Source organism: Emys orbicularis, chromosome 10, assembly GCF_028017835.1.
Source record: "Emys orbicularis isolate rEmyOrb1 chromosome 10, rEmyOrb1.hap1, whole genome shotgun sequence".
In the NCBI taxonomy this organism is placed as follows: Eukaryota; Metazoa; Chordata; order Testudines; family Emydidae; genus Emys; species Emys orbicularis.
In genome coordinates this window covers 82,782,787-82,808,088 of record NC_088692.1, presented here as the reverse complement: position 1 = coordinate 82,808,088, position 25,302 = coordinate 82,782,787, and the positions used below count along the sequence as shown (strand labels likewise).

Here is a 25,302-nt window from a genome sequence, read left to right as displayed (position 1 = left end):
GGGCCAGAAGCAGACTTGCCAAATGACGGGAAGCCCTTCTCCTAGTATTCCCAGCCTGGCTAGCCTCAGCATGCCAGGAATTTCATGAGTGAGCCTGAATACATGATGTTTCCAGTCTAATTTTGGAGACTTGAGAGGCTCAAATAAGAATCTTACTCTTAGGGGTTTAATCAAACATTTTTTCCTCATGATATTTTTTAGTTATAAAAAGTCCAAACAAGATAAGCATTCATCCATTGCAAGAGAGAACCTACATTGTACAGAACCCAGCCACACAAGGTTGTACCTCAGCTGTGATTATAAATCCATTAGGTCCAATGTTTCTCTACCCAGTGTTGTTCATATAGAGCAGCGTATGGCATTTGCTAGAAATACTGGATTACAGTTGACTGTATCAGATACGTTTATGGAATAAAGAACTCTTGTATTCATTTATGGATCAATATCGCATCACTACTTACATTCTGAGCTAAGAGTTTGAATTCAAATATATTGGTCAAAATTATCAAACTAGGGTACCTAAATTTCTAGGTAATAGAGACACTCAGTGTTTTTTATAATCAATTTTTGAGTCAACATTTAAAAAATTTTAATTTTTTCCAACAGTGTGGGGATGTAAAGTTCCATGAGAGGGTAAGGGTCACGATGGGACACTTGCCTGGCAATAAATCATGGCCTTATGTAAGGCCCCCTGGTGGTTATATAAGATGAGGCCTTATGTAAGGCCCCCCTGGTGGTTATATAAGATGAGGCCTTATGTAAGGAACGATTGAACCAATCGGTGTGGGGCTATACATGTGATGAACACATGATTCTCCTTCTTGTCCAATCGGTAGATGTGTGATTATAGCCTAATTGTGTTATGTAATGTTGAGAAAGACTATAAAAGAAAGCTTGTAATAAACAGGATTCGGAGTCAGCTTGCAACCACATTGGTCGTGTGTTTTATCCGCTCCGAATGGAACCCCACACAACAGCTCTAATATTGATGCTCCAGAAAGACTCTGGAATCTGCAGGTGCTCCAAGCCTCTGAAAGCCAAAACTTTTATTTGAGATTCATATGGATTTAGGTGACAAACTTTCTGCTGTCTGCTACTCTGTGTTTGTACAGTGCCTACCTCAATAGGGCTCTGACCTTGGTGGGTCCCTAGGCACTACTGTAATAACCATAATTAATAGTAATAATGAAGTAGCTTTAGGTCACCCCAATTTTGGAATGTTGGTCATTGCCAATATTCTATAGTGGCCGAATAGAATCCGTGTGGATACTGGAAACACTTAATCTCTTTACTTGAATCATTTTATTCTCTCGGCCATCTGTGTTTACATATCCTTAATCACTGGCAATTCTCTAGTTTTCCACCATCTAGTAATGAGGCCTTTAGCACATTACAGTGCTGCGGCCGATCACTTCCAGTGGGGGTTAGAATTGCTGAACAGCCTTCCAGCCTCATGGAGGATTGCCATTTGAGGCCTCTACATTGTGTTCAGCTTTTTCATTGAGATTTATCCTCTTTAATTTATTGCCAAGAACTACAGCTTTTTCTACCAGCCCACATCATCCAAATATAGCAGGGGTTCTCAAACTGTGGGTCGGGACCCCAAAATGGCTGGCGTTAGACTTGCTGGGGCCCAGGGCCGAAGCTGAAGACCGAGCCCCACCATCTGGGGCTGAAGCCCTTGGGCTTTGAGTTTGGCTCCCCAGCCTGAGGTGGTGGGGCTCGAGCTGGCTCAAGCTTTGGTCCCCCCTCCTGGGGTCATGTAGTAATTTTTGTTGTCAGAAGGGGATCACGGTGCAATGAAGTTTGAGAACTGCTGAAATATGGTAATGTTGCCCCACTCCATCCTAGAGCAGCGCTCTCAATGAGCCCCTCATTGTGAAATTTAAGTGGTATCAGAATCTAAAGAAAGTTTTAAAATGATTCTATCTAAACTTGTTTGTGTGTCTGACCATTGAGATGTAGACGTGATATTCTCATGCAACAGATGTTCCATGGAGTTATGGTATATGTTATCTTAAAGACTTGGCTAATTTGAGGAGACATATTTTTCTACTCAAGATGGATAATTGGGAGATTAACCGGGAAGATTCAGGATTAGCGATCTGAACGAAACATTGTCTGGCTTTTAAGTAACTCCATTACTTTGATCATTTCACTGTCAACTGTACTTGCAATTGTTGAAATGTTCTCAAAACCCTGGGCCAGATTCAGCAGTGGTGTATTTCTGTAGAGTAGAATCTGCTTACAACAAGAGCGGAATTTCATCCCACATCTTTTTATAAATCCCTTCTTATAGTATCTTGATTTCAGCTGATTGCCCCGAGCACTGTGTCATCCAACTGTCAGTTTATATTCTAGAATTATTCCATGCAGGACGGTGACAAGACCTCTCAGGAGTGGAACGGAATAGTCTGTGTGGCTTCCGTCATGCCATAGTGTTTCATCACAGCAGTTCCTGGTAATAGGAGTCGTATGCTGTCTGAGAGGAAGTATGCTTCTTAAACGGTTCTTACTGGATCTATCTTTAAAAGCAACCTGGTCATTAAGGGTATTTCGCAAACTCACACGTCGTTCTAGGGATTCTGTGCCACTTGCCAGCTTATAGACTCCTTTCCGTGGTGACCCCTCATCCCTCCATGATGTTGTGGTGATTGTCATACTCACACTTTCATTCTATTTATCTTGTCACCCCAGTAAAAGATCAAATCTCCTCTTTGGTGTCCTTACATATTCTCTTAGTTCTCACTAGAGAGAACATGAGACCTGATCCAAAATCCACTGAAGTCAGTAAGTCTTTCCACTGACCTCAGATCAGGTTCATGAAGCCTAGGGGTGGAATCCTGGGCCCATTGACATGAGTGGGAGTTTTGCCATTGAGTTCAGTGGGGTCAAGATTTCACCCTAGGTAGTTAAACTTTGTAACTCCAACTGGCGGTTCGAGCTCTGCCCCAGGGTGATTCATTGAACTTTCCCCACGCAGCTGTATTCAGTTTTAGCTGATTTATAGGAGATGCAATATGGTAATTCTTCATGGAGTTAGAGCCCTTCTTTAGCGTAATTCCCAAGTAACTGCCTTTGGGATGAGCCTTTTGAAGTCCTACCTGCTGTCTTTGGCAGTGGTATGATCAGTCAAGGGGCTTGAGCATGCTGGTACAAAAAGGGGGCTACTGGCACAACAATGTCTGGTCCTTTGTTGTTCTGCCAGAGCCTTGATTTACCAATCTTCTGGGCATAGTGCAACGTCCAACTTTTCACAGTTATTGTGGTAGAAATGGGGCTGGATTGAAAAATCTGCGGGGCCTTACCGTTAGGGGCCAATTCTAGAGAGGTCCCACCTGCAACAGAACAGTTGTATTTCTCTCTGGTGGGTCAACTGGGGGAGATCATACAAGGGGTGTGCACCTCTTGCATGGCATGCACCCCAGCTACAGGGCAACTCCTATGGACAATACAGAGAGGTGGAAGGTGTGTGTCTGTGTGTGCATGCACATGCATATTAGAGGAATACAGAGGGGCCCCAAAAGTCTGCCATTGTGGACCCTCCAGTCCCTTGCCCCTATGTAAAATGGGGTTGGCAATCCGTCAGTGACACATACAGCATCCCTTCTGCTGGAGTAGCAGCTGCAGAGTAGCCCAGCAGCCTGGACAAAGGATGCCTCCTTCTCCGCACCAACCGAGGTATTCACATACTGGGAGAGGATTTAAAAATTCAAAAATACAGTATGAGGCACAGATCTGCACTAGCAGAGGGTGGCCTGGCTCATCTCATACATCCTTTCCATCTCGAGCTTCAGTGACTGTGAGCTATTCAGTTTTCCCTTCCTCTAACCCAAAGTCTTGCAGCTAATCTTTAATTCCACACCTTCCATTGTTGGTTTTACAGTAAACTAGAATTTTCCCAAACTGCCCCTTCCTGTGTGCAGAAAATATTTCCAGAAATGGTTGATTCCAAGTAGGCTGAGAAGGAGTAGACTGTAATCAGTAAGTGTATTATTGTTTATACAGTGCCATCTGAGTGCATGGTGGTGGACTTAAATATAGCGAATTATCTACTTCTCCCTTCAGAAGGATTAGAAGCATGGGATATGTTGCACACATCTACATGCTATGCGGTTTTCTTCTACCATCAGCTCTGTGGGCTAAATTCTCATTCTCTCACTTTGAATACCACATTGCACCCTAAATTTTCCCATTGATTTCAGTGGGATTACTTATCAAGTGCCGTTCTATGTGAGAAAAGGTTCCAGAATCTAGTCCTATAGCCATTGATCACCAAGAATAAAATAGGAATTTATGCAGATTTTATTTTTTCATCTGCTAGAAATCTGGACTTCAACACTCAGTACATTTTGAATAAGTTCTCCCTCCCCCATTCCCACTAATAATGCAAACATTTAAGTCAATTACCCACCTCACCATTCCATCCAAAACCCATTTGCACATAAATAGCGATATTTTGTCAAAACTCATACAAATAGGAAAGGACAGCTTCCAAACCTAATCATTAAAGTTCTACACAATTTCTGTCCTGATAAACTAAGACACGGTGTACTTTGATGATCTGAGGAAAAATATGGTCCTACTTCTATAGCACAGCTGCTGTCATTGTTTTACTCTAATTATTAAAGGCAGCTGAACCCCAAGCCACCTCTGTGTGGGAGCAGCACTTAACGGCAAGTAAATAGATTCCTTGTCTCCTGGTTTAAAAAAAAATCTAAGCCTTGAAAAAATTAAAATGCAATTATTGAAGGTCTCTGCACTTCCCCTTTTCCTTCGCATTGTGCAAGATCCTAATTAAAGTGGAAATGTGATCCTCAGCATTTAGTTAGCTGCATGTTATTTGGGAAATTCTGCTTTGCATGCAAACACTTGGAATGTTTTTATGGGATTTCAGATTTGCCTGTCCAGCAGCGGTAGCCAAGGAAAAGTTTTGACCACACAGGGCCATGTTCCACTGTAGCCCTCAGTCTTTTTATAAAAATCCCATTGATCTAACTGGGAGCTCACATTGCAGAGAGGTGAAAAATGCCCTACAGCCACTACTGGGGCCCAGTCCTATAAACCCTCACTCATGCGAGCAGCCCCATAGAAGCTAATGAGAGTACTCCTGTGAGTAAGCATTTGCAGGATCAAGTCCTAAATTTCACGAGATCATTAGAAGATTTTTGTCACCTCCATTAACTTTGTTCCTCATTGTGTATAGTGTGCCAGGTTTCCTGACTCTGACCCCATCAGTAAGCATGAGAATAAATAGGCAACAAAGGGAATGGTTAAGATCTTTCTAAGGAGTTCTGGTTGTATTGTTTAATTGTGTTTCTCTAACAGGATACTGTAGGTGAACAGAAAATTCCACTTAAAAGCCTGTTGAGGACATCCAGCGGTGCCCTGCCAGTTGCTACAGGTTCTATAGAGAAGCTCACCTGGACTTCTGAGTCTCTACTAATGATTAAATATATTTTCCAGCAAGGGGGAATATGCCTAATTTGAATGGTTTCTATGTGATGAAAAAATAGGCTGGAATGTTCTGAACGAGGATGCTGAACAAGATCATCAGATGAGTTTGTAAACAAATTGCTGTACTGTTCTCAAGTCCTGCATCCTTGTTTTACTGCTTTATGGCTGACAGACTTCTCTGGGTTTTGAATGTGTGAGACATTTTGCCAGCACTGATGGGAATGTTCTCTGTCTTTTTTTTGCAGGGATCGCTTACCTGGGAGGTGTATGCAGTGCCAAGAGGAAGTGTGTGCTTGCTGAAGACAATGGTCTCAATCTGGCATTTACCATAGCACATGAACTTGGGCACAAGTAAGAGTTGATTCTTAAGTTTCCTCCATTTACAGATGCCATATTTATGTTGCTGCCTTGATTTAAATTCTCACAGGTGAAATTACTGGTTTGGTGTGACTGTTATGATCTCCTAACTCCAGTTCAGTTCATCTCAGGAGCTGATAAACTGATGAACTGCTTAATTTTTAGGATGCTTTCTCGAGTAACCATTTCAGTGCACAGCGATCTTTATTGTTTGACCCGTCACACATACTTAAATACCATATTTAACGCAAATAGTAGAAAGAAACCTCATTAGTTGAGATGATGGATGATAATTCTTAGGGACCAATTCTATTCTCATTTACACTTGTGTAACTCCATAGACTTTAAAATCGGTGGATTTACTCCATATTTATATTGGTGTAACTGAGAGCAGAATTTAGCTCTTATATACGTAGGGCAAGACTTTGAAAAATGGGTGTCTAAAGTTAGGCTTCCAGGTGCATATTTAGGCACCTAAACAATAGTCTGACTTTTCAAGGGTGCTAAGCACCCAGCAGTTCCTCAGTCCCCTTACTTAGGTGCCTAAATATGGACTTAGATGCCTACATTGAAGAGCCTAGTTTTGAAAATGTTGGCTGTGGTGCTTTATATATTCAGAGTACTGTCCAAGGACGGATCTGGGCATAGGACTCAGGACTTCCCAGACTGTGTTCTTGAGCGCTCTGCCTCGTGATGCTAGTAGTCTCTTGTAGCATTTTTGATAAAGTCCAGGTTTACTCCTATAGAATAGTCTTCATGTAACATGTTGAGATGTAGGGCGGAAGATATGTATGAAAAGTAGAGTTGGACCCAGCCAGATTCAGATCTAGATCCACACTTTCCCAAAATGTAGGAGTATTCAGATCTAGTTTTAATTGGTTCCAACAGGAGAGTCAGCTGTGAAGTTCCCATCCAGATCCAAATTTCCATCAAAGTTCAGGTGTGTTTCAGTCCAGGTGGTGGTCACACCTTTCCGTGTTAATTTTTTTTGCAGTCATTTGGGCAATCAAGTTGACTATTCACTGCAGTCAAATTTCAGAATCCGATGTGAAATTGTTCATGGAAATTGAATTTTAGATTTGAATAGGTCGGAGGTGCTTTCACACTCATTCAGTTGGGACAGAAATAATAATTAATTTATCAGATCAGTCACAACTAACTGACACACCTTGAACGCTGATTCTGGGATAGTCGTAAGGAACATGATCAATTCATAGTTAAACCAAGATTTGCAAAACAAAATCTGTCAGATACTTTCAACTAGCAAAATCTCAATCTGCTTGTGGTGTCCCATGTTCAAGATAAGAGGCTAAAGTCACTGGATAAGTCATTTGTATGAGCTATTCATTCAGCTCTTCCCTTTGATAATGGACTTGTAATTTGTTCAGTTTTCCACAATCTGTTTAAATCGGGTTTAACCCAAAGCAGGTTATCAACATTTACTGCCTAACAAAATTAAGGTTCACATGCATGCATGTGGGCTGTGAACCTTTTCTCCCCTTCCATTAAAATCAAAATGATTGCATTGTGTCTCAGTTACCCTCTATAGTGTTTAGGATCAAACGTTTCTGCAGCTAGCCGCTCTCCTAAATGGCAGGAGTGTCTTGATCAAATCCCACTATTGTGCCGTTTAGGAAGAATCTGTTTAGAAATTCTTGACCGAAGGCTTATAGCCTCCTACTACTTATGTTCCTGTTGAATATTCATTACAGACAATAACAGATATTTGGTAGCTAAGCTAAAGCCAGTAAATCCTGTTAAAATTCTGGTCAATCCTGTTCCACTGTATATAATTGTTTAATGGAATTGTGTGGACAATGACAACATTAAAATGAACCTCGTATTCACCCTCCAATGACACTAAAGGCACCTGAGCCAAACCGAGGGTAGTTTTAGCAGGAGAAAGGAAGAATGTTGGGTTTTCTTTTATTTAAACCAAGCTGTTAAACTGATTTGAAGCCTAATTTAAGGTTAATTTATTAAGGGAAATTCAGCACTCATTTTGCAATGGGCCAGAACCAGAAGGAGAGGATACTTGGACTGTAGGGAGACAAGCTATGTGAAAAGGGGAGCAAATGGCCCACCCCTTGTGTTTACCAAGGTTCCTACTAATAGTGGTGTGACAATTCATACATGTATGTATATCAAACTACTAAGTCCATTTTGTTTTGTGAGCACCATTTTGGCTGTAAGACTGTACGGTCTCTTCCCTGTTATCTTTTTGCCTTCATCTTGTACTGCAATTCCAAGCCAGAGGGAGAACAATGCAAAACGATCAAAGGTCATTAACTTGGAGGGTCTCCTATTCAAATGCAAGCATCCTTGGACAGCGAGCTTCCTTTCCGGTGAGCCAGTAACCAAGCAACAAATCACATGAGAGCAGACCTTGATCGCTTATGGGGGGGAGCTTTGAGACAGACCAGAAGCGTCACCTGATGCAAGGGGTTGCAACTTTATAAAAGGAGGATTCTCTCACCAGCCATTTTAGAAAGAAAAGGGACCAAAAATTGGCAATTCAGACCAAGGGGAGAAGGTAGAGAAGAGGGTTCTAGGACCCTGAAGAGACACTGTTCACATCCCAAAGGGGTTTGGGTGCAGGGTTTTGTTGTTTTTCAGTAGCTCTGTGTATTGCCTGTGTTGTCTGAGTGAAGTGTACGTACAGTAAAACCTCAGAGTTATGAACACCAGAGTTACAAACTGACCAGTCAACCACATACCTCATTTGGAACCAGAAGTACGCAGGCAGCAGCAGAGAATTTAAAAAAAAAAAAAAAAAAAGACAAATACAGTACAGTGCTGTGTTTAAATGTAAACTACTAAAAGAATAAAGGGAAAGTTTAAAAAAAAAAAAAAAGATTTGACCAGTTAAGGAAACTGTTTCTGTGCTTGTTTCATTTAAATTAAGATGGTTAAAAACAACTTTTTTCTTCTGCATAGTAAAGTTCCAAGCTGTATGAAGTCCATGTTCAGTTGTAAACTTTTGAAAAAACAACTATCCCGTTTTGTTCAGCGTTATAAGCAACCTCCATTCCCGAGGCGTTTGTAATTCTGAGGTTCTACTGTATGTGTTTAGAAACCTCTTTGCAGAGGCTGTGTTCCTTGAGGACGCTGTTGCTTGTCCTCAAAGAGTTAAACTGTGAACTGGAGTGACCGCAATGCGGGAGCTCGTCGAAAAGGTTGCTTAAGGAGACTTGAGGCCCGGGCGGTTTAGCACTGCTCTTTTTACCATTTTCAAGGCTTTTTGCAAGGAAAAAGGCTAGAAAGTTTATTCGTTTGTTTTTAAATAAAAGCTGAGATTCTCCTTTCTGTTCGTTAGTCCCCCCCCCAATTGAATTGGGTGGGCTGCAGCCATGTTCTTTCCAGGCCAGCTCTGTCACCAACGCTGCTTGCTGGGGCAGCCTGTGGCTTCCTGGAAGGAATGTGGGGATGTCTCCTAGTCAAGCATTAGCTGAGTCCAGCGCTGCCTCGGTTGTGAGACGACAGCCTGAGGTGGTCTGGCTGGAGGCCATAAAGTGTCAAACGCCCTTGAGAAAATGAAGAGAAATAAACGGCAAAAGGCCGAATTCAGTCTGTTGCCAGCAGAGTGGACACCACATGGTCTCGGACTCAAAGCTGAAACAGATGAGGATGAAAACAAGCAAGAGGTAAAAAGCCGATGTAGGCCAAACCAAACAGCCTTTTATTTGGAACCATCATGCATGTGGAGCTGGGCGAGAGAGGATGTAAGGCAAGGCAGGTCTCTGTCACAGGGTCAATGTGATTATTTGCTTTAGAAACTCCTGCTAGTTCATGTTGCCTGGTTAAAATGACCTGAGTGTATGCACTTGTCTGTTGGGTACTTGTAAAGTATAGCCTGTGTAGTGAGTATCAAGAGACAGGCATTCTTTCAAGGGTGCTGTGCGCATAGAGAGTCTTCAGTGAATGTTCCATTTGTAGGCTGGTGTGTAAGCTGATAGACTTGTAAAGTAAAATATTGGCCCAATAAGTCTAGCACAGCATCCAGCAGGAAGATCCTGTCATGCAAATGACCATATAAAAATAGGAGTCGGGAAGGATGTCCAAACACTTGCAGGCCTGGAGGGGAGAAGTGGGAGGGAGGACTTGTCATGAGCAACTCCAAGATCTGTACAGAATTACATCCCCAGGCAGCTTGTATTTGCAAATTTGAGGCAGTATAATGTAGGCATACAAGCGAACATCCCAATCCCCAGAACAGGAAGTCGAAAAAGCAATTATCCAGATGTGTGAACTACGGAGATTTGCCTGTAATACATATTACAAATTAAAAATTTAATATGGAGCCTGGGGATAGGCCAGAGTAAATAGGAGACCGATTGGAATGTTCAGGTATCTCTGCCGGAGTGGACAATAGGCTGGTGTGAGGCCATTTATTTTCCTTAAATGTAGTGGTTTGTGGCTCCAATCAGCACTGAGTGGTTGCTTTGCAGCCAGCCAAAGAACTGTGTAGAGCAGCAAGAGCGTTTCTGGAAATGTCGTCATAATGATTTTGGAACCTTTGCTGCTAATCCTCTGAGATTTAGCCTAAGATTATGAAATGTAGGATGCGGGAGGTGGAAGCTGGGAAGGCCTTTCTTGAATTAAAACAAAATGTCCTTCCTCATTCTCTGCAGCAGCACAGTTACTGCCTGACCTAAAATACACCAGCTCTCCTGACTTAGGCAGGGGAGTATCATTTATATTATGGAGATATCTGATCTCCTAGAACTGGAAGGGACCCCGAAAGGTCATCGAGTCCAGCCCCTTGCCTTTACTAGCAGGACCAAGGATTTTGCCCCAGATTTTGCCCCAGATCCCTAAGTGACCCCCTCAAGGATTGAACTCACAACCCTGGGTTTAGCAGGCCAATGCTCAAACCACTGAGCTATCCCTCCCCCCTGAGGGACTGCAGGAGATCATCTAGTCCAACCCCCTGCTCAAAGCAGGACCAATCCCCAGACAGATTTTTGCCCTAGATTCCTAAGTAGCCCCCTTAAGGATTGAACTCACAACCCTAGGTTTAGCAGGGCAATGCCCAAACCACTGAGCTATCCCTCCCCCAATATTCAAAGACTGTCCCACCATCCCGGCTGACTTTAAGCATTAATCCCTTTATTTATAACCGCTCCCACCTGGGCTTGTTTTCTTTTCCTTTCCTTACCTTACTCTTCTGACCATTGTAATGATAGCAGAAGCAGAGCTTCCTTCATGTATTCCTATAGAGCTGACTTTGAAAATCACAAGCAAGGCACTGACCTACCAGCGGGAGCCCCAAAGCGTTTTATGGTGCTGACAGCACGATCAATCCAGGGAAAGAAAGATAGGCCTTGCAAATGTTCCCTTTAAAATTCAGAGGCGGCGTGAGTTAGTCCCACAGCTATCAGGCAAAGACCTCAACACTGACGTGAATTTATGTGGCATGATTCTTCCATAGTGATCCCATTGTTATTGTAAAAGTACATGAATGAATTTGCAGAAAGCAATCAAGTAGCCGATTTAGTTATCATTACAGACCAAAAAACAACATCAAAACATCATTAGTAAGGTTGCAAAGTCAAACAATCAAAAGATAGGTAATGCCAGTCCTAAGGTTGCCCGTGCTACCTTAATTCTTCCCTCTTCTGCATCGGTGCTGTGCACTGAAGGAGGCAGGGGTTGTGTGGAAAAGATAGTGTGTGAACATGTAATTAAAGATGATCATACTGCATACACAGAAGGCAGCACAGGCAACCGTAAATATGCATTTCCTGACTTTTGAGTGCTTGACTTTGTAGCCGTAACATTCGTGAGTTCTAATTTTGGAAGAATGCATAGAGATCATTGGTGCAGCAAAGGGGTTGAGGCTGATGTGAAAAGAGATGCGTTTGGGTAAGTAGAGAAGGGCAGACTTATAGCAGGGCTATGGAGGAGCCAGGGGAGGCATTCAGTATAGGAGGGGTGTGACATAATCAAGTTAACATCCAAGTAGAGAGGACTAGGACAATGGACTAGGGTCCAGGAAGCCTCCTCTCTCTCTGATTAAGGATGGTATGTCGGAAAGGTTAGAACATAGGTCAGGGAGTCAGAGCATCTGGTTTCTACTCTCAGCTCTGCCATGCACTTGTGTGACATCCTGGCCAAGTTTCATCTCTCCGCCTCAGCTTCCTCATCTGTAAAATGGAGCACATCCACTGACTCCCAATTCCCTTCTGATGCCAACTGAAGGCCTTGGGCCTGGTTTTCAAAGGCATCAACAGATCAGGTCCCATCTGCAACAGTTTGCCTCCATTGCTGACCCACCAAGACAGCTGTATCTTTGTAGGCTAATGCAATTAACAAACTCAGGTCAATGCTTGTGAGAAGTGGAAATCTAGCATTCTTGGTTGAAGGGGTTCATCTGTGGAACTAAAGTACAAGAGGAGATTAGACAGTTCCAAACTCTAAGTGGACTGATTTTCAGAGCATGCTGCAAAACCAGACTGTTCGATAAAACTTTGTCTCTGCAACTATCTCTTGAAAGAAACAGAGATAACCCACAACACAGGGGAAAAAAATATAACTGTACTTCTTAGGTTTCACCTACTATTCTCAGGTCCTATCTGGGACATGAGCATTGAGTCCCGTTTACATATGCAGTGCTTAAGTACTATAGGCCTGGGCATTATAGAAAATCCTATGATAGAACACCTGCCTGATCATTCTGGTTGGGGCTCTCTTTATTCATGTTTGTAGAGTGCTCTGGGACCCGTGTATGAAATGTGCTATTGAAGTGCAAATTACTCTCTTAATCCTTTCCTCATTCTGATTTTGATGCCTAGAAAATCCAGTCTCCTTTTAAACACAGTTAATTAAAAAGAGTTTGCAAATTCGATAGTGATTGGAATTTGCAGGTTAAGCCAAATACATGCACGACGTGCAGTTAGAAATGGAAATAATAATCATGAAAAGAAAATCTGAAGATAAAGTGAAGGCGTTAGTCTCCCAGCTGGGTCTGCAGTAGTGAGTCTTAGCTCTAGCTGACTTTGATGGGACATGTGGCTGTGCTTTGATGGAACAGAGGCTCGGCCTCTGGTTGCATTTCAGCAGTGCTAACGGTTATAAGAAGCGCTGGTGGGTATTTGTGTATGTCTTAAAAATAGAAGTTAATAACAACACTTCCATCTGAGGACCTCCTGTGAGGCAGGGAAGTAGTATTGTCTCTGGGGGCACTGAAGCACAGAAAAGAAGTAAGTAACTTGGACAGGAGAAGAGCTGGAGTTAGAACTCAGCTCTCCTGACTGTCATGAGTTTTAACTACTAGACCATGCTCCTTCCAGTATGTACATTGTGCATGTATGTTTTATGAAGTTATGTAGGAGGAAATAATGACAGGTGAACTTCAAAAAGCTCCAGTGATCAGATAGGCACCCAAAATCGTAGTGCTTTCTTCAGACCTGCTGGGGCCTCTCAAACTGTCCGGTAAATTGCATGAGAACGTGAGATGTTCTCCTGTCAATGCCACGAGAGGCACGTTTGGTCTCTGGTATCAGTGAAAGTGCAGGAAATCACAGAAATTCAAGAGGCTGGGAAGAAAAACGTGAAATCATTGTTTTTCAATCTGCCAAAAGGCTTTCTTAAAGATTTGGGCAGAAGTTCGGCTCAGTCCCATTCCTAGTAAGAAACTGGATCCTGGTTACTAAGTAGATTAAAATGGTCCCTCCCTTGTAATTTTGAGGGGATATTTAAGAGATTTTGACCATCGATTTATATTGAATTGAGAAGTTGTTGTCACTAGGTTACGTTTTTATGGCCAGAGGCGGGGAATTATCAGCATATAGGCAATGCTTGAAAAACTTCAGGGCTCACTGTGGGATGTATTTGTTTGCTCCCACTTTTGACTGAACTTCAGTAGAATTAGAGATGCCCCAAGATGCAAACCTGTGGACACAGATGGAAAATTTCCCACGGAGGAGAACAGTTCAATTCCAGCATTTCAGTCTGGTCCTAGGGAGAGGGGCTGGCCATGAAGGTAGGAGCTGGATCCAGACTTCATGGACGTTATGGATGTTAGAAGTTATGATTTTGGTTCAAGCCCAGCTTCAGTAATAGAGCATGATAGAGGAGGGTTGTTAGCAAGCAAGGTGTCTTGTGATATGTTTTTTTCTTTTGTAGTTGACCATGATAGACACTGATATCGGTTTGTAGTACTTACGGTAGAAACCCTTCTGAGTGAACCTGGGTAGCACATAGCTCCAGACACATTGTTCACTCCCCACAACCTTTCTTACAAACCCTCATACACCACTGTACGAAGAATGAGACGTAAGATCATGCTTAAAGCTAAGCATGTACTTAAATGTTTTGCAGAAACAAGGCCTTAGACTAATGGCTAATGCTGTGGTACCTGCCATCTGTGCTCTTAGGGGGGTCCAAACCTGCTTCCAATGATCTCAAGCGTTGTAGGACTGGACCCTGAGGCTGGTTGGAAATGCTGGCAGCAGACAGTACCCACCCCAGAGCTGCTCATTTTATTTTCTGACATGTCTGTTGTAAATCTATTGTGGAATGCTTCTCTTTGTTTCAGTTATTCATTATTCGGCCACGGATAATTGCAAGCATGTTTTCACAGTTAAGTTGCCCTTTCAGTTCAGCTCCAAAACAGTCAAAACGAAACACTGGCTATTTCATCATGTATCTTTGTACTTCTGAGTCATGCCGAACAAGGTCTAATCAGCTGTGAAATAGCCAGTTCTGGTGGTGAAAGAGGGGTCAGCTTTAGCCTGAAAAAGTCATACGTGTATGTTACTCCCACTGAGGGATCTGTAGTATAATTGTGTTAGAATTGTTGATATACCTAAGTTGTAGCTTGGTGAAGAAGAGGACATTAAAGTGGCTTTCTCAGAAGCAGAACGGCACCTGTTTCAGAAGCAGGGAATCAGCAACCAGTGATGAAGTTGAATGTGGGGCTGAAAAGAATAGTGGAGATTCTGCTAAACGAAGAGGATGTGACTAGAGTTGATCAGGTCAGGCCAGTGATGGGACATCCTAGAACTTCGAGAACCTGACTATTAGGTCATCTGTTACAAACATACAGAATTGTTCCCTACAGTATATGTGTAATTAGTGCTTTGTCCAGTTGTGTTTTATGTGTCCTGACCAATTGCACTGCAGTGGGAACAGCATCAAAACCATTGATGATTGTACTAGGTTCATAATTAATGCTGAACTGAGATCAGCAAAGAGAAGGAGAAGAAGAATACTCTTGAGATTCAGCTGAGTAGAGTTTGGAGAAGGGTAGAAATGCTGAGTGAAATTGAATGGGAAAAAGGAAAATGCTTAAAGGGAATGAATGTTTCTGGGCAATATCTAGCAACAATGGTTTTGAGTGAAAGGAGAAAGGTTGTCTTGGTGGGGCAAGGCAAGGCCACCATGGGTAATTATATAGGGTCACAGATATCCTCAGACCATGGGGTACCTCAGTGAAGTTAAAGCGGTTATTTGGGCTTTACATCTTCAAAGAGCTACGGGTGTTAACTCCAGGGGACTCTACAAAGTATGAAACACCAGTTACAGCAGAAGGCAGGAAAAAATGAAAGACGAGAGAAACACAACATAAGAAGGAAAATGAAGTTCACATTGAATAAAAGATTCTGGCACTAGCGATAAAATGCACCTTAGCTCCTGTTCCCACTCTTCTGAGCCATCCAACCCGCTGCAAAGTCATGGGTCAGTGGAGAGCTCTACAAATGAGATGGAAGATGCAGACTTGGCCACTTCGCACAAGCCTCTCTAATTGGACCAGTTTATTCAATATGTCATTTTATTTTTGAGTCAGCAAATATTCCTCCCTTGAGCATCATTTTGAGCTTTGAATTCCTTTGTGTGAGATCCCCCGCCCTGTGCCCCCCCCCCCCCCCCCATGATTTGTTAATGTTGTTAAAACCTTTTTTTGCTGCTTCATAATTTAAAGGACTTCCTGACCTCATCCCCAGGCTCTATGCATGGAGTAACAAGGTATTTTCCAGTGAAGAAATTGAACTGACTATTTTTGGTATTGCATCTTGGCAGTCAAATACTCATTCTCTTCTCCCCCTGCCCCCCGGGGTCTCTATTTTTATTTAGTTACAATATTTTCCCAGGATATAACCTCACTGAAACGGGGGGAAGAATATCCATTTTGCATTGCATTCTTGACTCCGTGGTAAGAGTTTCCTCAGTTCTGCTCAGAGCGTTTCCTTAAGCGTGTCTGCGAAGTCCCTAGTGAAATGACATTCTGTCCTGGTCCCAAGAACTTCTTTATTTTAAGCAGCCTGTACAGCTATGCTTCAAGACAGTAGAGTTGCACTGAATAGGCACGCAGCAGTGAGTCATTTAGCGACACCCAGCCAAGAAAATATTAGTTTAATCAACAGCTTTGTGACTTTGCCAACTCTCTCTTTCTTTTTTGAAGACTTATTCTGCTGAGTAAGCCAAGGATACATTAAATAGCCGGCCTGTAATGAGTTGGCAAAGCTTGTATCTGCTTCCTGCTGTGAAAGCTCTGGTTTCATACACCATTGGCTTTGCTGGCAATGGCCATGTACACCCAATGACACAAAACTCTAGGCACTCTACGAACACTAATTATGCAACCTCAATGGTACACCACTGACACAGGAAATATTAGGTTTGCTAGCACCATTTACCAAGTAAGCATTTGTTTTTGTACAGGGGTAACGGTCTAGCTGATGTATTTACTTTCCCCCTAGCAGTTGGGTTCTGTTATAGACCAGGCTGCTTGCATGGCCACCTGACGTTTTCTGGTTCCAGGTTAAAATGACGGACATGCCCGGAAGTGTGGTAATCTACCTGATGAGCAAGCTCACCCTTCCGTTTCTTTTAAAGCCTCCCTGAGGTTCATAAATCTGTGACAAGAACTTAATCCGAAGTCCCATGCTGCTTGAAGGAAGCTCTATCCTGTAACAGGGTGGCCGACGGTCTAGTGTAAAGAAGTTAACTTCTACAAGCGTGGTTCCACTTACTGTCCTGTGATAAGAGGCTGCATTTTGGCAGGGTAAGAAGCAGGGCCGTGCTGCATGTATCCTTCCACTTTTCAGCCAAACGCTTGCAGATAGAATTCAGCAAAGAGGGGTTTACTAGATAGTAAACTTCAGTTAAAAACATTTTCTTTGTCCGCATTGTACCTTGCCCTCCTTCAGAATCTGACCCTACATCTGAGCTGGAACTGGGAAATTGGATTTGATTCAGGAACAAAACCATAGGAGTGGGTTTGTCAATAGAGTTTGAGTCTCTGCTTCCAAGAAAAAAAAAATGAATCCAAGGCTTTGGTTTTGGTCCATCATTAGTTAAAACAAAGAAATTGCTGACCATCATCCTCTGTCCTCACTGCCCCTTTCTTACCTGAAGAAGCCTCCCCTCCTTCCAGGTTAACAAATACAGAAATCGATGTAGTCAGCATATTTGGGCCTCCCCTCCCGGCTCCAGAAACTCACCCTAGGCCCTGATTTCACCCACGTTCATAAGCACTTTCCCTCTTTAAAAATGTCAAATGCCCAACCTGTCATAGTATTTTTTTCCAAGCCAGCTGCCACTGATTTCAACTCCATCTTCTACAGACCCCTAGACTGGCATGTTTTTCAGCAGCAGCCTCTCTGCTAGATGCATGCTTATACAGGTGAGATTGTCTCCAGTAAACAGCTCCGTCATCTCCACAGCAACTACCTGTCAGCCACGACTTACTTCCTGTGTGCTGTGATTTGCCAAACTCACTCCAGGATTAGTTGATGAAAGTGCAGGTTTTGTAAGCTATTGTTTTTGATGTCCATATGAATTATAGAAGTTAGAGTTGGAAAAGACCCCTGGGTTAGATTGTTCCCTGCAGAAAGCTTTCCAGTCTAATTTAGGCATGTGTCTTTAAAAGTGTACTGTTGGAAAATGAGTTTTTCTATACAAAATACAACAAATACTTTAAAGCAGGGGTGGGCAAACTTTTTGGCCTGAGGGCCACATCGGGGTTCTGAAACTGTATGGAGTGCCGGGTAGGGAAGGCTGTGACTCCCCAAACAGCCTAACTCCCCGCGCCTCCCCACTTCCTGCACCCTGACTGCCCCGCTCAGAACCCCCGACCCATACAACCCCCCCGCTCCTTGTCCCCTTGCAATGCCCGCTACGAAAGTGCCATGCGAATACCTGTTCTCACTTTCAGGTGACATTGTAAATAAGAAGCTGGCAGCATTATCTCCCATAAATGTAAACAAACTTGTTTGTCTTAGTGATTGGCTGAACAAGAAGTAGAACTGAGTGGACTTGTAGGCTCTAATGTTTTACATTGTTTTGTTTTTGAGTGCAATTACATAACAAACAAACAAAAAGTCTACATTTGTAAGTTGCACTTCCACGATAAAGAGGTTGCACTACAATACTTGTATGAGGTGAATTTAAAAATACTATTTCTTTTGTTTCTCATTTTTACAGTGCAAATATTTGTAATAATATAAAGTGAGCACTGTACACTTTATTCTGTGTTGTAATTGAAATCAATACATTTGAAAATGTAGGAAAACATCCAAAAATATTTAATAAATTTCAATTGGTATTCTGTTTTTTAACAGTGCGATTAAAACTGCGATTAATTGCGATTAATTTTTGAGTTAATCGCTTGAGTTAACTGCGATTAATCGACAGCTCTACCTGAAATCCTTACTTCGTTTACTGAAACAGCCTTACTCCGCTTCGTTTGCATGCAGTAAATGTGAACATCATGATCAGAAACATATTCACCATTTATTGAAAAACACACCTGTACCGTATCCAGAAAGCTGTCATCAGCTAAATGATGTGCAAACCTCACTCCTCAGCTGAAGGCTCTCTAAGAGGTATCTGGTTCTGAAGATAACAGACCTTTTTTGTTTCACTGTAATTTGTCTTCATAGTAAGATGTTCAAGCCAAAGTGTGGTTTTTTTTTTTTTTTTTTTTTTTTTTTTTTTTTTTTTGAAGCAGAGGTATCTCTTTTCAAGTTGCTTATTACTTTTTTCATATAGAATTTCTAGGCAATATTAAAAGCAAATTTGGATTCATTAGCTCTGAGGTTGATAGGCAAAAAGACACCCCACACCCGAAGAATTCCATTTGTGGATTGGTCTGAACACACCATTTCCAAATTGCTTTGATACCAAGCCATAGTCTGCAGTGTTTCTGTTTGATATCAAGTCTCTCCATGCAGAACAAGCAAAGGAGACTGGGTGATGACTCTCTGCGCTGGGCTTTTAAAATAGTTTCTGAGCAGCCAAAGCCGAATGACTCCAGGATTATAAATTATTTTCCCCAGCTGCTCCAGTATGAACAGTCCCAAGAAAATAAGGAGCTGGGAGGCAGAAGGAGCAATTGCTAGGAACAAAGTGCCCTTAAGGAGAGGGAGTGAGACTGATCCATACAGAAAGTGGCTGTGACGTGGATGTAATTGAAACTTTCACACTGTCCTTGCAGATATCTCCAGCTGAAGCAGTTTTGGTCCTGGAGACTGGGCCTGCAGTGTGTTTGGTGGATTATAACTAGACCTAGCAGAATGTGGCAGCGCACACCTGGCAGACAAGCTCTTTCGGGTTGAAAAAAATACATATTCTGCACGCTTGTAAGCAAAAAAAAAAGGGGGGGGGGGCGCGGCGAGAGAGCTTGGTTTGGGCCAGCGCAGTCAGCTTTCATCTTGGTGGGTCAGTGTAAGAAATGCGTCCAGTGTGGACATCCTCTTTCCTTGTGCTGAGTCAGCAGCCCTTTGTGATTGACAGCCAGCCCTAGGAATGCCGGGAAGAGTGAAAGAAATGGCCTAAAAGTGGCTTGCCATGTAGTATCTGCGCTGGCATCTAAAGAAGCCTTCACATGCTTCCTCAGCTATACAGGCATACATGGTAAATACCAGTGGTTCTCAACCAGGGGTCTGGGGCCCCCCGGGGGGCCACGAGCAGGTTTCAGGGAGGCCGCCAAGCAGGACCAGTGTTAGACTTGGTAGGCCCAGGGCAGAAAGCCGAAGTCTGCGTGGAGGTAAAGCGTGGGGCCCTGAGCCTTGCCACCTGGGGCTGAAGCAGAAGCCTGAGCAACTTAGCTTTGCAGGGCCCCCTGTGGCCTGGAGCACCAGGCAATTGCCCTGCTTGCTACCCCTAACGCCAGCCCTGGCTTTTAGATGCAGAAAACCAGTTATTGTGGCACTGGTGGGCTGTGAAGTTTTTATAACATGTTGAGGGGGCCTCAGAAAGAAAAAGGTTGAGAACCCCTGGTATATACCAAGCTGAGGACAATTTAACATACAAGGGGACATAGAGCATGTGTCCAGTGCCTCTCAAGCACTTCTCTGACTCTTCATCTGCAGGGGCTGTTCCACTCGTCACCCACAATTATTCACTCCTCTTTCTCTTCGGATTCTGGTTGTCTCCCCATGTCCATCTCCACCGTGCAGAATTGTCCCAGGATAGAACACATCCAGCATTTCTGACTCCTGCTTCTCTCTCTCGGTGTCGGGAGCATAACATTTGTTTCTCTGTTGTGCATAGTTGGAAAATATATTGGCACCGCTCTCCCCTCTGTGAGCACTTCCCTTGTTAACAGGTTTGGTGTTGCATGGCCTTGTCTGGACTTTACCCTCAGAACTGACTTGGCTGATTAGAGGCATCCACGGGACTCTTTATGGGGCTTTTTAAAACAAGTGCCCTGGTATATCTATACCCATGGAGCTTCCCCTAAGGCTGATAGCACCTGGGCCATCCAGCTGACGCTTACTGAATCCTTGGCTTTGCACTTTCTGGTGGAGCAAACATTGCAGTTTCAGGTTTTCCAAATCTGAATTGGCCTCATTCTCACCCATGTTGGGCCATTCCAGGATATCGAACGCGTAGCAGACATGCTGTAATCTTTGCTCTAGTCCTGCTAACTCCCGCAGTGCTCTCTGGGTGCTTTCTGCAGACAGGACTGTGATTGGTTCACAACAGTCCTGCCCATCAGAGAAAGTCGCAACCTACGTCTCCTCCTACCAACCCACTAGTGCTCTGGTCCATTCCCACTCACTGTGCACTGTCCGTCATTGAAATCTCTCCTGTGAAGGGGTGGGAAATTGGCAGGAGTCTAGTGACACCACAGGTTGCAATCGGTCACTGCTGCCCCAGCTTGACTTGGATGAAAGAGAGAGCTATGTCAGGGGGAGATAACTGTTTCTTGTTGATGATGGGGGGCGGAGAGCTTTCCATTCCATCCCAGAAGATGTTATCTTAGTCACTAAGGTAGTGTATAGAGTCTGTCGCTAGTCCTGTGTTTGGCTGTGCACCTCCCGGTACATCCACAACTGAGCCATGATCATGACCAGAGCCTTATAAACTATAGACAACATCTGCTAAAGAGAAACCCGTCCTGGGCCTGCTGGGGTTTGCTGAGCTAGAAGCTGCTCTTGCAAACATCACAATTAGTATATTATTTATTTTTCTCTTTATAAAATCTACAAAATCCAGCCACTGAAACAATCCACTCTTATTAATGTTATCGGTACAGCCAGCTGTGTATGAAAATTGCATAACAAAGATCTGCTGCTTCTTCCCTGCAGGCAGGTAATAAACATCACGGCAAAGGCAATGGGAATGTATAGTATCTGAGAGAATGGCTAGTATGGATACTATGCAGAGGAGAGTCCCACAGAGCCAGAGGCAGACGTGCATGGGCCACGAATCTATATGCTGCATGAGGTACAGGCTGCATTGCCAGCAATAGACAGTGGGCTGGAGTGGAAAGCTGGTTAATCCTTGTTGGTGTGAAAGTTTGAAATTGTTTTTTATAAACAGTGTAGGTCCAGATTCCAGCCTATCCTTGGTCCGTGGTCAGTGAAGGGGAAAAAGGGCCCCAGTTGTCAAGTCCTCTCCTCAACTCCAGGAGAGGGCGTGCATCGCTCCATCTCTGGTATTTTGAAAGCATCCATAGTCCCCATAGGCAGGTGTGTAGCCACTGTGTGGTTGTCGAGCTCTTCACCTTTCCAGGAGGAAATCCATTATTCCACCTCTGCCCTAAACGGCGTTGGAAGGGGCTGAGAAGAGGCGTGTTCTCCCTAGATGAATTGGGTAAGGGTAGTTGGAAGCAGCATAGTAGCATGAGAGGTCACCCTGATGGTGGTGTTCTGGTAGTACCGGAAATGAAAGAGGTCCAGGAAATTTAGATGCCGAAGGGGTCCTTGGAGGAAAAAAGTTTGGGAGCCATTGGCTTAGATCGTCAGAAAGGAGGAGTGTTTCCCTTCAGTGAAGAGTTTCCACCTGCAAACATAACTGTTCACAAAGGTCAGGTGGACTTTAGCTGTCCATAGCACTCTTCTGCTGGGCTACCCGTTACTATGTTCCTGGCAGCTGACTCTTTCGCTTTCACACTGCTGCTTACCTGCTGCCCTGGGCTAGTTCTTAGGAGAGCCTCCTCGTGGGAAAAGATCCCAAACTCAGTGCATGTCCATTCTTCAGAGAGCTTGCAACTTGCTTCTGCTGCATCTAGACTCATAAGCATTCCACTGAAATTACATCTTGTAAGTGCCTGTAGGAGCTTCCTCAACCATGCCCCGAGGTTTGCGGGTACCGGAGGCACTGCCCGCCCTGCTGTGGATTGGCTGCCTTGCCAAAAAGACAAGGATTTATCATCTGAGACTGATGCTATCGTGGGGATCACATGAGCCAATGTCCACTGAAGAAATGGTCAGCAGTTAAGACACAAGATAGCGTTGCTGGGGAGAAGATCACAAGATGTTTCATCCTGTTCTTTAGGACCCCTGATCCAAAGCCCATTGAAGTCAATGGAAAGACTGTCATTGACTTTAGTAGGATTTGGATCAGGCTCTAGCAGAGAGACCCAGGACTGGAAGAGCAGGGGGTATTTTTGGCAACTCTGTAGAGTGCCTACCAGGCCTGGCCCCGTGATTGCTATATCAGGCTTTTGCTTCACAAGTTGTACATGCTGCCTTCCAGCTTCCATGTCAAAAGACCTCATTCTTTTGAAATGAAAAACATATAATAAAGGGCAGGATCTGTCATGCAGCTGAATAAACCATGGCTTTCCATGCTGCAATTCACCATAGGCATGTGTGTTCTCACTCTCTGTTGCTGACTTCTTGGCTGTTTGATGAGTAGATAACCATATAAAATGTCTGGTTACTTCATTATTGCAGAGTGACGTAAACTTGGTTAGGAAAACAAGCATCAGTAGTCATGGCTCCCTTAAGATGGTGTCTCTCTGATTTAAAAAAAACAACAAAAGCTCGACCACCTCTCTTGAAGACCTTGGTCCCAGATCCCATACATACAAAATGGCTCTTTGCTGCTAATTAATAAGGTTTAAATAGGCGTCAGTTCCCTCCAGCTTCCCCAAGGCACCTCCTGACAGGTTCCATTGATGAGTTACGTTTGATTTAAGTGCCTGTATTTAGGTGTAAGAAACAAGAGGTGAAAACCTTTTAATTAATTCAATGGTCTGAACAGTTGCTTTTCTTGCAAGCAGGTTGCTCGTGTTCTTCCATTACCTCCATCCCAGCTCCACTAACTCCGTGTGCTGTCCCTAGATTTTTTTCCCCCTCCGCCGGACTCTCTTCTTGCCACTCTAGCTGTTTCTGCTTCTCATCGGTTACTTTGTGGGTGCGTCCTTTTCCTGAGCCACTAACTTGTCCCCATCTTGCACTGCCTTCCGCAGCTCCCATTATTCTTCCAGGCCTATCAAGCTGCCCCTAGCCAGCATCTGCCTCTGCCATGTCTTTATTCTAACCCAGTTGGGAGTATTGTAACTTGCCAGATTTCAGAATTTTTATAGTGAAATGTTAAACATATTGAACCTGGTTCAGAAGTCATCATTTTTCCTGTGCTATAGCTTCAGTTTCAAACACTAATACAAATTCCTAATATTGAATAGACTTGGGACCGGACAGCTCAGAGCTTGATAATGGGATGTAGAGTCTCCCGCTTCTAGATTGCTGGTTCAAATCCAGCTCAACTCAGTACAGGCTGAGAATTGTTGCCATCTCTCCTGTTTGGTGATTAAATTGAGTGTGATGATCCTGGCTCAGATCCCAGTGAACAGGCATGCACATCACAAAACCCATCACCACAACTGGCACCTTTATGGGCAAGAGAGAGACCAAGGATTGGTTGGGCCATGGAGATGGATCTCCTTTCTTACCCTAGTGATGACCACTCCACGTTGAGAAGCAGTGTGGGGGAAGCTTTGCTCTGCAATTGCTCATGTTGTACGCTTCCTATGGATAAGTAGAGGGTTTCATTCCCGATGCTTTCCATCTGGCACTGCTCCCCTCTTACCCCACTCACACGCTGAAATAGACATGGAGATACACTACAGTCTCCCCTGTGTGTTCTGTGGTTGTGTGGTGGTGGTAAACCTCAGGTCCCCAAGGCGGCATTGATTTGCAGCAATATAGTCCAACCCAGGATCTCCCCAGAAATCTCATGGGATAACATGATGACTGCGGTTAACATCAGGTACTCATTGTGAGGTTATTGCCACCTGGGTTTTGGGGTTTTCTGGAGGAAGGGCTTGGAGATCCTCAGTTTTGTGCAACTTGCAGTACTGCACACAGCTCTTGGCACTCTACTGCGACCTTGAAGATAAAACCCTTGTGTTATAAAATGTAGGGAGACAAAATACACTTTCCGATGATCAGTCGAGAATCAGTGGCGGAGCCAGCTTTGCAACCGGGGGCAACGGGTCATTGGGTGCTCCCCCACACCAGCCTGACGCTCCTGGAGCCCCTGCCTCGCCCACCCCATGAGCCGAACTCTCCCAGAACCCCCTACCCCACCCTCTCTTCTTACCTGACCTTCCCTGGTGGTGAGCCCTCAGCCCTTGGGTGGTTGGTCTGCCCCACTTCCCAGACCCAGCTGGTTTGTGGAGCTGAGAGGAGCTGCCACCCTGGTCTTGGCAGCTGCTTCCAGCAGTGGGAGCAAAAGGGAAGGAATATCACAATCTGATTCCATTGTTAGTAGTTTGGTGACCTCTTGGGGCCCCGTTTCATTGTCCTTTTTAGACAAAGAGAAATCTGAGGCTAATGTCCTTAATGCAAGAAGTTAAGTGAGTATAAGGCAGAGATTTAATAAACTAATAGGAAGACGGCTGGCTAGTCTCGAGTGTTGTTTATTTCGAAACCTAACCAAGATCTAGCTGACCCTAATTTACTTGCCTACAAATGGAAGGATTTGGTTTGCATGGAGACAACATGAAGAAGCTCTGACTAGCACCTAGTTGAAGCCCTTGTTTGAAGCTGACAGTGTGTGGAAGTTCCTGGTGTTTGACCCAACTAATTTTTCCAGCCTTCCCTTGGTCACAGCTTCCCACTTAGCCCCCACCCCCCTTCAAAAACTTGTACTTGCTGACAGTACATTTCTATCGTTTTTTCATCTCTCCTCCATGTCTCCACCCTTGCCATGTCAGAGAGGAATGAGTGGAAATAATCATAGGGAGTTCTCAAATAGCCTATTATCAACTGCAAAGTTACAGCTGTTCAAAAACATGTAAACCAT

At 43.8% G+C, this 25,302-nt stretch overlaps 1 protein-coding gene across 1 annotated transcript in view; it reads left to right on the top strand.

The window, feature by feature from the left end:
- Window positions 1–25,302, top strand: part of ADAMTS17 (ADAM metallopeptidase with thrombospondin type 1 motif 17) — a 271,681-nt gene that overhangs the window by 95,948 nt on the left and 150,431 nt on the right. The window contains exon 8 of the mRNA XM_065412384.1: window positions 5,703–5,808. Within this exon, the coding sequence (XP_065268456.1) occupies window positions 5,703–5,808 (106 nt within the window). The remainder of the gene's footprint in view (window positions 1–5,702; window positions 5,809–25,302) is intronic.